This window comes from Orcinus orca, chromosome X (assembly GCF_937001465.1).
Source record: "Orcinus orca chromosome X, mOrcOrc1.1, whole genome shotgun sequence".
NCBI lineage: Eukaryota > Metazoa > Chordata > Mammalia > Artiodactyla > Delphinidae > Orcinus > Orcinus orca.
Window position 1 is genome coordinate 6,894,142 of NC_064580.1, and position 11,646 is coordinate 6,905,787.

Below are 11,646 nucleotides of genomic sequence, written 5' to 3' on the forward strand. Positions count from 1 at the left end.
CTAGCCAATTTGAAGAACTGATAAAAGATTGAACAAATGGGGCTTCCCTGGTGGCGCGGTGGTTGGGAGTCCGCCTGCCGATGCAGGGGACACGGGTTCGTGCCCCAGTCCGGGAAGATCCCACATGCCGCGGAGCGGCTGGGCCCGTGAGCCATGGCCGCTGAGCCTGCGTGTCCGGAGCCTGTGCTCCACAACCGGAGAGGCCACAGCAGTGAGAGGCCCGCGTACCGCAAAAAAAAAAAAAAAAAAAAGATTGAACAAATGAATAGAGGCTTAATGACCTACGAGACAGTGTGAAGAGCTCTAGCATATATGTGTAATGGAGAGAGAAGAAAAGAATGGAACAGAAAAATTATTTGAAACGATGATTTTGCCAAATTTTCCTAAATTTGGTGGAAAACAACATTCAATCCAAGAAACTCAAGACACCAGCTGACTTCTCACTGAATTCCTTTTTTTAATTAATTAATTTTTTTTATCGAGGTGTAGTTAATTTACAATATTATATAAGTTTCAGGTGTACAACATAGCGATTCAAATTTTTGAAGATTATAATCTATTTATAGTTATTATAAAATATTGGGTATATTCCCTGTGCTGTACACTATATCCTTGTAGCTTACCTATTTTATGCGTAATAGTTTGTACCTCTTAATCCCCTCCCCGTCTTGCCCCTCCCCCTTCCCTCTCCCCAGCAATAACCGTTAGCTTGTTCTCTGTATCTGTGAGTCTGCTTCTTTTTTCTTTTTTTTCTTTTTTGCGGTACGGGGGCCTCTCACTGCTGTGGCCTCTCCCGTTGCGGAGCACAGGCTCCGGACGCGCAGGCTCAGCGGCCATGGCTCACGGGCCGAGCCGCTCCGCGGCATGTGGAATCCTCCCGGACCGGGGCACGAACCCACGTCCCCTGCATCGACAGGCGGGCTCTCAACCACTGCGCCACCAGGGAAGCCCTGCTTCTTTTTTCTTATATTCACTAGTTTGTTGTATTTTTTTGGATTCCACATATAAGTGATAGCGTACAATATTTGTCTGACTTAGTTTATTCACTAAGCACAACACCCTCCAAGTTCGTGTTGTTGCCAGCGGCAGAATTTCATTCTTTTCTTGTCTGAGTAGTATTCCGTGTCTGTGTGTGTGTGTGTGTGTGTGTGTGTGTGTGTGTGTGTGTGTGTGTACCACATTTTCCTTATCCACTCATCTGTTGATGGACACTTAGGTTGCTTCCATGTCTTGGCTATTGTAAATAACGCTGCTGTGAACATTGAGGTGCGTGTGTCTTTTCAAATTAGCGTTTTTGTTCTCTGGATGCATCATCAGATCCTCCCGCATAGCCCATGAGGCTCTTTGCAGCCTTTCCCTGGCAGATCCCTCTAGTGTGCAACGCCCCCGCCTCTACCCCGGTCCTCCTGGAGGACCTGCTGGCTTTGAGCGCCTCACACCTGCACTGTTCCCCACCTTTGACTCACGGCGTCCCTTGCCACTAACTTACCTGACATAAGTTGCGTTGTCCTTGGCACTTGCGTTCCCTTAGTACCCACTTCCTCCAGCATCTGTCCCTACAGGTCCCTGCTTCCAAAAGAAGGTTCTTTCAGAGCCCAGGGACCAGTTGTCCCGTTACCATCTTGTCGTGGCTATAAACAGACCCTTCTTTTTTAATTTTTCTGACCTAAACTTACTTCTCCTCTACGCCTAGACCGTCCCCGAGCTTTCACTAGGAAATCTTTGTGACTTGCCGTATGCCCCATTCGGGACTTTTGTGCCATCGCACCACCTGGCTCTTTAAACGGGTCTCGTTGCAGCCCATCATTCCACACACGCTGTGAGCTAAATGTAGTCGAGCTGATTTCTTCCCAAGACCCCGTGAGCCGTTTCTGGGTGCTTTCTGGGAATTGTGACTTGGGCTGCAGAGGGAGGGAGAGGAAAGTCCACTTGCACCCTGGAAGATGAGAGGGGGTTCGACTGGGGACAGTCAGTGGGCACCAGCTCCCTCTTGCAGGCAGGCCCTTGGAGATGTGCCCTCGGGTTCTCTTCTCAGCAGTTACACTCAGAGCCTCCCACGCTGCCCTTGTCCCCGGTGCGCACCTCTCACCAGGCACCGCCTCTCTTGGTGTCCTCCTGGGTCCGCTTGCCTGTGCACACACACTCTGTCCGACCGCCTCGACCTCCCGGGCTCACCCACAGACCCGCTCCTTGTACTGCAGGCTCCAATCCCTCCCTTTTTTCTGGGCCTTCCACCACGGGTACCACATGGAACACAGATGCAGCCTTATCCCTCCCTGTCTCGCACCGTTCAGCACTCAGTGCCCTTAGCAAGTAGCGTGACCATTACCATTTATCATCCAAACCAGAGCACTTAGCAGCGTGGGATTAATTGGGAAGTTAATTATGGGTGTGAAATGAGTTAATTGTTAGGCTGCAGCAACAGGCATGAGGGAACGGGACGGGGCTCCACGGTCCCCCTACTAGAAATGGGAGGCCCGAGACCCGCGGCTGGCTCCCGCCGTCTCTCCCCGGCCCACCCCGCCGGGCACATCGTTCCCCGCCTCCACTCAGCTGCAGGCGGCTCCCTTGCCCACGGGAGCATTTGCCTCGTCCTCCAGGATTTAGCCTCGAGGTCCCCTGGCCTCCAGAACCGGAAGGCCGCCTGCGGCGTTGTTCCTTTCTGCGCCTCCCCCCACCCCCACCCCGGTCCCCTTCGCACACTGGCCCGCCTGCTAGAGCTTTCCATATGGGCCGAGTTACGGCGTTCTGTTTACTTAGCTCTGTTTGCTCTGGAAGTAGCCATGTAACGTGTGCTCGTCTGCGTGTGTGTGTTCAGGTCACATCGTCTTGGGCCTGGGTTTACCCCTCTGGCAACCTTGCTTCTTTACGTTTCCTCCCCCTCCACTCAGCACCAAAAGAGACGTGTCCTGACAGATTTAGACAGAGCGGGCAGCTGCTGTATCAAGAGTGAGCAGGAAAATGACTTTCCGAGTCAGCTTTAAAATAACTTACTGGTCTTCCTGGTTTTACGTACTGCCCTTACTCTGTGTAAATTCATTCGGCTTCCTTCCTAGTTGTGATTTTTTTTTTTTTTTTCCTTAGAGAACTGAGATGAGGGTGGCTGGTTATGTGTGGCACACGGCTGTACATTTTGTATCACGGAGCTAGGCGGAGTAAGGAAAGGGGGCATGTGCACGTGGCCTGGGCGTGTTCTTTTCTATCCAGGGTGGATGCAAGTAAGCTTTTTGCAGAGAGGACGGTGCGCTCCTTCCCCCTGCTGGAAGGTTGTATTACTGCGCCCAGGCCCTTCTTTCTTTTTGAAACCCTTTGCTCTCTTTCAGAATGAGGTCAATGCCATCAAATGGGACCCTTCTGGGATGTTGCTAGCATCCTGCTCTGATGACATGACATTAAAGGTAAAGCATTCTAAAAGGCTGAGCCGTTTGACCCCAGACGACCCCCTGTACTCAGTGCTGGTCTTAACATTCACTGCTCCCCCGGCTGCATATTCTGTTCTGAGCGCTGTTCCCACTTGGCAAATGGCAAGTCGCTGTCCTGCAGTGACCTCCTGCTTCATCCTGCCCTTCCTGCGGCCTTTCTCATGGGCGCCCCCTAGTGTTCAGCCGGCCCCTCTGCTAGCCAGTCTGCCAGCTGCCCACCCCGCTGGGCGTGAGCTTCCCAGAGGCGGGAACCTAAGGAACGCTCCCAGCAGGGATGGTGGAGAACCTCCCCCGGTGGAAGAAGCAGCCGTTGCTCACCTTGTCCCCAATGTGTTCTCTAGATCTGGAGTATGAAGCAGGATACGTGTGTTCATGACCTTCAAGCTCACAGCAAAGAAATATATACCATAAAGTGGAGTCCCACCGGGCCAGCCACCAGCAACCCCAACTCCAACATCATGCTAGCAAGGTAAAGGGGAGACAGCCCTCAGCCCGGTCTCGGTTCCTAAAAGTAGCCGTGCTCACTGTGGCTGAGCCAGCAACATGGCCGGGAAACGTTATTCATATCCAGAGAGCCCAGAAAATGTTGCCAAGTTGTCTTCCAAATGTGCTTACACCCTTCCAAAGAACAGAGAGGTGGCTGATTTTGAAAGGGCCCCGAGACATAAATTACCACGTGACGGCTAACTCGAGGTAAGGACGGTCTTAACCATGAGGCTGGTGAGAGGAATCAATACATGTCCGGGCCCCCGGCGCTTTGCTTTCCTGATGGAGAAAGGAAACAATTCAGCTTGGACCTCGGGCTCGGTGTACTTGGTTCAACTTGGAGCTGCAGGTGGTGAGAATGCTGAATGGTGGTAAAGTCTCCCCAGCCGCAGCCAGATCTGACCTAACCGTTTATACAGTGAATGCCCCCCTCCCGCCAAGACACCAGCGTTGGAGGCAGAGGAGTGGCTAGTCAGTCAGATGCCAGAATTGGGAAGAGTGGTTGTAGGTCACCACAGCGGCCTCCGCAGAGCTACGTCACTTAGGCTGCGGTCAGCAGACTTGTCCCCGCGCTCATTGGACCCCATGCACGATATAACGTTCCAATCCCAATATGATATTTTAACACGAACCTTTAGAAAAACGAACTAAAGAGATTCTGAGGCTGAATTTCTGGATTACTTAGGGGTCCGGAGACCGTGATCCAACAGAGCGTGGGTGTGTGTTTAGCTGTTTGGCCTGGGAAAGACCAGGCTTGCAAGGAATGTTTCCCTGCCAGGAAGCACGAGTGGGTTGGTTCTGTATAGATGCAGAGAACAGGGTTGTGGGGAGAAGTGGCAGGTGGCATGGCCCTCCTATAAATGAGGGAGAGCCCTCCATCTTTGTGGTGTAGCTGTGGGGTGGGCGGCCTCGCCCAGCAGCAAGGACTCTTGGAACTGAGAGGACCGACCCCAGGCCACCTGTTAGAAAACACTGGACGGAAGTCCCACATCGGCTGAAAGGCCGATCCAGAAAGACACGAAGGCTGTTACTCTCTTATTTCAAGTAACTGTCGTGAAATCCACTTAAATGTCTAGGGTACAGATTTTCTTTATAACTTGGAAGGTGCTTTGTATCACGTGGCACCCGTTACGAGCGTAAGCGGTCGTTCTACTTAACGAGCATAGAGGGACATGCTGCTGCCTGGAAGCCCCTGCAGAGAGAAGGAGCGCCGGGTGAAGCATCTTTGTGCTGTGTACTCTTCTTTCAAATTTGGAAATTACTGAAATTTGCAGCTCCCAGGAGTGCGATTGTGTATTTGGATGCAATTATATTTTAATTCTGTACTCGCTCGGTTTGGTATTTCCCCAAATACGGCTCTCAGCACTGTTTTAGTTGGCAGCGATAGATGTTGTGTTGGAAAGTTGTGGGAGCACTTTAGAAAATGTAGTGAATACAAAAGTACGTATCATTCATATCTTAGAAAAGCACACAGACAAATAAGTGTGGACGTCAGTTTGTTTCCCTTGTAACAGCACCCAGAAAAAGGAGAAGATTTGTTTTACGACCGTGGCTTTGTTTTCAGTGTATCTGGTTCACGGTTTAGAAGAGGAAGAGTGTACCCGCTTGTTGTCTCGAAACGTAAGAGCCAGGAAGGGAGAGCAGCGCCTGCTGTCCGTGCCGCGTCTTAGGGAAACAGTCGGGACCCCGCGTGTGTTGTGGTGACGTTTTCTCTCCCGTCTTTCCAGTGCTTCGTTCGACTCTACAGTTCGACTGTGGGACGTGGAGCGGGGTGTTTGCATCCACACACTCACCAAACACCAGGAACCAGTCTATAGTGTAGCTTTTAGCCCCGACGGGAAGCACTTGGCCAGCGGCTCCTTTGACAAGTGTGTGCACATCTGGAACACTCAGGTAATTCCCTGATTCCCACTGCCCACTCCTCTCCAGAGGGAGCACCCCCACAGTCGTGTTTTTGGTGGCCCACGCCCGGAACGGCAACCAGGGAATGAGTGTGTGCTCAGGAATGCCTCACCTCAGACGCGGAGCCGTGACACAAACCCCAGCTCCCCGGGTGGACCCCAGACCCGGTGCCATCTGCCCTGTGTTCCGTGGGGGCGGTCGGTCTTCCCTGCCAGGGACGCCCATCGACTCGTTGCTTTTTCTGAGTCCTTGGCGGGTAAGCCCTCCACCTGCCTCTTCCTTCTCTTGGGCATGAGCAGTCACCTTGGAAGATCGTAACCCAGTCATCTTCCCACCCGAGACGCTGCCCTGTGGGTACTGAGGTCTAGGTCAGAAGTGTCATTCCATCCGAGCTTTCCCGGGGGAACGGCCGTCCGGGGGGAGGCCAGCCCTGACCGCCTCTGCTCCACACCAGCTCCTGTAGCTTCTTCAGGGAACAAAATCAAGGACCATGGGGAATATTCGTTGGCTGTTGTCATGGCATTTTGATTTTTTGAAGGGAAGTGTTTTTATGTTTGGGTAGCAGCAGGAATGTCCCTGTTGGTTATGCTGTCACAGAAGTAAAAGGAGACGGGGTTTGAGTATACTGGGCTCTTGTGTCTCCTGCTAATGGAAGAGAGAAATGTGCTATGGGAGGGATCACTGCAGACAGCCAGCAATCCATCCTGTGTGGCCTCAGGATGGATGAAATGGCCTCTCCTCTCCTGGTTTTCTGGGGTGTTTTTTTTGTTTGTTTCGTCTTTTGTTTTATTTTTTGGCCGCCCTGTGCAGCACGTGGGATCTTAGATCCCCGACCAGGGATTGAACTCGTGCCCCCTGCAGTGGAAGCGCGGAGTCCTAACCACTGGACCGCCAGGGAAATCCCTCCCCTCCTGTTTGTTCCCCTGCTCCTTCCCGATTCCTTTAGGCCTGGGTGGCATTTGGATGAATGTACTTTCTCAAGCCTGCTCCCCCTTGTGGCTGGTGCAGGGGGGCGGTGCGGGAGCCACGTTAGCTGGCGGGGTGGGGGGGTGGGGCCCGAGGGTGGTCCACTGAGACCTCAGGCTTCCCAGGAGCCGCCTCACGTGCTCATGTCTTCTCCGCGAGTAAGAGACGACGGCGGCCCTTACGTGGAGCCAGCCTGGTGCCGAGCCCAGCCTCAGAGCCCCAGATGGGCCACCCGGAAAACAGACATTAGCGTGTAGCCGTCTGTTCATGGAGCTCTCGCTGGAAATAGTGATGGATGGATTTCTGAAATGACATCATCAATTAGATAACTCCTGCTGTCAGCAAGTCATTAAATCATTTTACCCCTTTATTTACTTTTTTTTATAAGTCACAGAACTCTTTGAGACATGTCGAGGGTCTCTTTAATCTTCAGTGCGATGGACACCTTCTCTAAATATAAACACACGCGAGATCTTGTTGATGTGCCCCTTCCCCGGCTGCCTCAGTCCCCCTGCCACCCTCGGTCGCTGGCCCCCGGGAATGACCCCTGGGAGGCGTGACGTCGGCTGCAACATGTTTAGGTCGACTCCGCGGGCTGCCGTAGGTCAGCTGTGCCCCCCGTGGCAGCAGGTCTGAGAGGCGCGTTACGGCCACTGAAAACTCCATTAGCTTCTATGTTTGAACGTTTCTGTGCTGACACCCTGGGGGTCCACGTCGGCGCTCTGCATCGCGAGTGATGGTGGCTTTGCTTTGCAGAGCGGAAGTCTCGTCCACAGCTACCGAGGCACCGGCGGCATCTTCGAGGTGTGCTGGAACGCCCGAGGGGACAAAGTGGGCGCCAGCGCATCGGACGGCTCCGTAAGCAGCACCCGTAGTTTCCTGGGGGGCGGAGGGCTCGGCGGTGGAGACGCGAAAAGTCAGACCCCTGATACCCGCGGGGGCTTCCGGCGCTGTGGTGGCCTCCGAGCGCCGCGGCCAGTGTGTTGGTGAAGGAAACTGCTGGGCCTCTGGGAGCAGCCGTCTCTCTGACTTCCTGAATGGCGTTTTCTCGGTGAAATTGGTGGTCCGCAGCCGGGGTGATTCTGCCCCTGGAGGACATCTGCAGTGTCTGGAGGCGATTTGGGTGCCACCGCTCTGGTCGGGGGGCTACTGGCATCTGGTGGGCGGAGGCCAGGGCTGCTGCTCAGACCTCCTGCAGGGCACAGGACGCCCACAGGAGAGACGTGACCGGCCCCGAGGAGCTCAGGTGCTGAGGCTGAGAAACTTGGTCCTGCCTTGGCTCCCAGCCTGCTGGGCCCTCTGCTGATAAAGGCCCGACTTTGCATTCCACGGGTCTCCGGGGTCCCGGTGGCCCTCTGCTGATCCCCTAAGATGTCTAGCTTTTGGATTCACGCCTGCACTTGGAACTGCCATGAGCGGTAGGGCAGGTGGCAATGGGCTGGCTGGCCAGATGTCAGCCCGGCCCCCGATGTGTGCTCAGGCGTGCTTTGCCCTCTGCCCCGCCATGTCGGTGTCTGGTCTGTGACACCCGCCCATGGCTGTGGCCACCCCATTAGTTCCCAGCATAGCCCTTGACCTGGCTGTTCCCCTCTGTCCTGTTTGCCTGGGGTTGGTTGGTCAGATGCTCAGACGTTAGTCTGTCGTTAGAGATGCTCTGAACCCTCTCTACTGTGTGCCAATAAAACTTTGTCAAAAGTGGGTAACAGGCTGGATTTGGTCCACGGGCCGTTTGCCATCCTCTGCTCTAAAGGCGTCTTGTGTCGTGTCTCGAGATAACAGGAACTTTCTCTCTCCCTCCAGGTGTGTGTCTTAGATCTGCGAAAGTAAACACGAAGTATTTTAGAAACAAGAAGAGAATTCTAACGGACCAGCAGTGAATGTGTGGGGTTGTAGCACTATTCAAACACGATTCTGTCAGCTCCAAAACTGTATGAACTTGACCTTAGAGTGTACTTTGAAATCAACTCATCCCTGGCCACAGGAGTCTCTATTTTTTTGTAATCTTTATCAAGAAGTTTAAAGCAAAAACATACACACAGTCATATCAAAGGGGGAAAAGAATGGTTTCCACCTGGAACATTCAGCCTGGGAAGCACGAAGCCACCAGCTAGACAGTGCACGGTTTGGTTTCCATCCAGAACAGGCTCTGATGGCTGAGAGGAAAAGAAAAAAAAAAAAAACTGTGCCAAAAAGAAAAAGAAAAAAAATGCTGTGATAAACCAAAGGGGGGTGGGGAACTCCTCACGTGGTGGGTTTTTTTTTTTTTTCTTCCTAAAAATTTGGACACTACAGTTAACTCTCACCAGGATGTTCAAAGACCAGTTTGTACGGATGACACGGGCAGCTTTGTAATCCCAACACTTTCTATTTTCTAGACTCTTTGTCACGTGGTTTTTCTATGGGCTGGAATCCTGTCGTCTGGGGGCCTTGGGTCTGAGGTGGAAACTGTTTTGGGTTTGTTGCTTCTTTGCTGATGTCGCCTGCCCCCTCCACCTCCTTCCTTCCTTCCTTCCTTCCTTCGTGGTCCTGGTTGGCATCACGCCCTCACAGAGTCTCTGACAGGCGGGGCTTTCTCGCCCTCCCCTCCCCTCCCCCCTCCCCCTCGCGCACTCTCTCCGCCCGTTCCTCATAGTTGCTTCCCATCTTAGGTCTCAAGGGCACTTTTGGCGCATAATAAGTGCTTTATGTAAGAAGGCAGGGCAGGGGGACTTTTTACAGGAGGAAGAAAAAAATAAGTGACTTATAAGAGAAAGAACCCAGAGTATTTTTGGAGAAAAAAAAATATTTTTATGTTAAAACAATTTTAAAATCCTAAAATGGCCATCAGACATAGAGAGCTTTGTGTGATTCATATTTAAAAAAATAATAAAGTTTAGGAAGACACAGGCAGGGTCTGAGGTAGCTTTTTCCCTTCACTTTCAGCCTGTCGAGAGGCAGTGAGGAATCTGTGTGGGAAGGGGCCAGCTCTGGGGTTGGCGTTGGGACTGTTCTACAGCAGAGAGGAAACTCCGGGCCCTTCCAGCTCGAAGACGACCTTGGCGTGTTTCAGGGTGTGTTGACCACATAGTAGGCGGCAGGAGAGACCTGGAGAAGCGTGCCTTTGGACCCAAGAAGTGTTCCCAGGACCAGCGGCGTGGAAGGGGCCGTCACAGCCGTCCACTGGGCAGGATGCCACCTGGCATCGTTCGGGCCGCGGGGCCACCTGTGGTCCCCCCACCAAGAGCACCTCGGCGGGTCCTTGCACAGCTGACGGGACGGGCTCCAGGATCTCACTGGGTCTAATATCGACAAAAACGAACAGGGAGAGAGGTTTTCGGTCCTGAAGGTGAATTCCGTAGGTAGAGTGTCACTAATAATTTCTGTCCCCTTCATAGCTTCTTCCTCTTGCAACAGAGGAGGAGAAAGGTTTTCTTTTTGTAATAATGAATCTTTTTACTGTTTTTAAAAAATTAAACGTGGCTTTGTGTTCCTAGAGGAGTTTTCCTTTCATTGGATCAGGTGACCTTTGTACTTTTGTTGTCATAACCCGACGCTGACCCATCTTTTAAATTAGCAGTGGGGGAAGCAGTGGAAGACAGGGCCTCTGGGTTCATCCGTCTTCCTGCAGCCACAGGCCGGGATGGGGCAGGGGGCCGGGCTCGGGGGGCTGGCGGCAGGCAGGGTGCAGCCGTGTGTGTGTGTTCCAGCAACAAGGCCCGATGTCACTTAGAGGGTGCTGTCTGTCCGTGGAGTCAAAAGCTAACGGGCAGAGCAGACCAGGCCCTCCTGCAAGACTCGGGTTGTCCCGGGACCATCCCCGCGAGCCAGAGTGCATTCACCTTCCTCGGATCATTCATGGGCCTCCGTGGATCTGCGAGTTATTCGAGCCCCGTCTGCAGGAGACCAACACGTGCCCTGTTTATGTGGGAGCAGAGCGTTTTACCCGGGATCTGTTGCCTAAACTCTTGGCCTTTAAGAAGATCAAAGTCCTCCAGGGTCTCCACTGCCGTCTGTGAAGATGGCAGACGTCCCCGGGCGCACTGGTAACGCCCTGCCACCAAGAAGGTACTAGGTTTGGGGTGCAGCTCGGGGGGATCTAGACGAACACCATCTGGACCCCCTCACCCAATGGAAATGTGTCACGTGAGCAGGCATCCGCTGTCCAGGGTCAGGACACAGTTTGCGTTTGACAAGCCAAAGCCTGCTGGCGGGTGAAGACGGTCGGTTTGCGACACGATGCTCACCGGACGGTCGGCACCCAGGGTCTCCAAGTGCTGACTTTAGCCTCTTGGTAAATCTGAACCAGTTGGGACTTGCCGAGTTGGAGCCGAGGGCCGTGAGGCCGCTGACACGGGGGCTCGATCCCGGGCCTGGCAGTGACCTGCGGCTAAGGAAGGCAGACCGTCCGCGTTCCTGGCGTCCTCGGCCGGCCACTGGGAGGGAGCCTCCCAGGGGCCCCAGGGAGGCAAGACGAGGAGGCAGCCAGCGCCTCTGGAAACCCGTCCCCACTCTCAGCAGGACGGCAGCCGTGCCCTGAGCCGCAGACGCTGCTTACCAGCTGCACGGTGCCAGCCAGCGCTCAGCGGACGCGTCCCTGTCATCGGTGCCCCGTGGCTCGTGTTAGCGTTGGACGTCGTCTACAGCTTCTAACACTTGGAAGTAAAAGCTTCAGTCTCGGTGACCAAATGGGACCTCGATTCTGAAAGCAGGAGTAACACAACGATTCTCCCCGGGATTTCCGGTTGGGTTTGCGGTGACTGAGAACTCATTCTGCGCACACCTGGGAAAGGGATGCTGCCCCACGGGGCACGTCTGACCCCACGTGACACCCAGAATGTGACGTTCGTGTTGTCTTTCTAAAAATAGATCTTGGAGCCAAGTGAAGTGCACT

General features: G+C 53.6%; 1 protein-coding gene across 12 annotated transcripts in view; it reads left to right on the forward strand.

Moving 5' to 3' along the window:
• TBL1X (transducin beta like 1 X-linked) overlaps positions 1–10,248 on the forward strand; it is a 227,141-nt gene extending 216,893 nt beyond the window's left edge. For 11 of the 12 annotated variants that reach the window (XM_049704929.1, XM_012531503.3, XM_033420225.2 and 8 more), the window contains 5 exons: positions 3,324–3,398; positions 3,764–3,891; positions 5,636–5,801; positions 7,533–7,634; positions 8,577–10,248. In XM_049704929.1, the coding sequence (XP_049560886.1) occupies positions 3,324–3,398; positions 3,764–3,891; positions 5,636–5,801; positions 7,533–7,634; positions 8,577–8,603 (498 nt within the window). In that variant the 3' untranslated portion in view covers positions 8,604–10,248. The remainder of the gene's footprint in view (positions 1–3,323; positions 3,399–3,763; positions 3,892–5,635; positions 5,802–7,532; positions 7,635–8,576) is intronic. The other variant, XM_033420229.2, reaches the window with a different exon arrangement.
• The last annotated feature ends 1,398 nt before the right edge of the window (positions 10,249–11,646 follow it).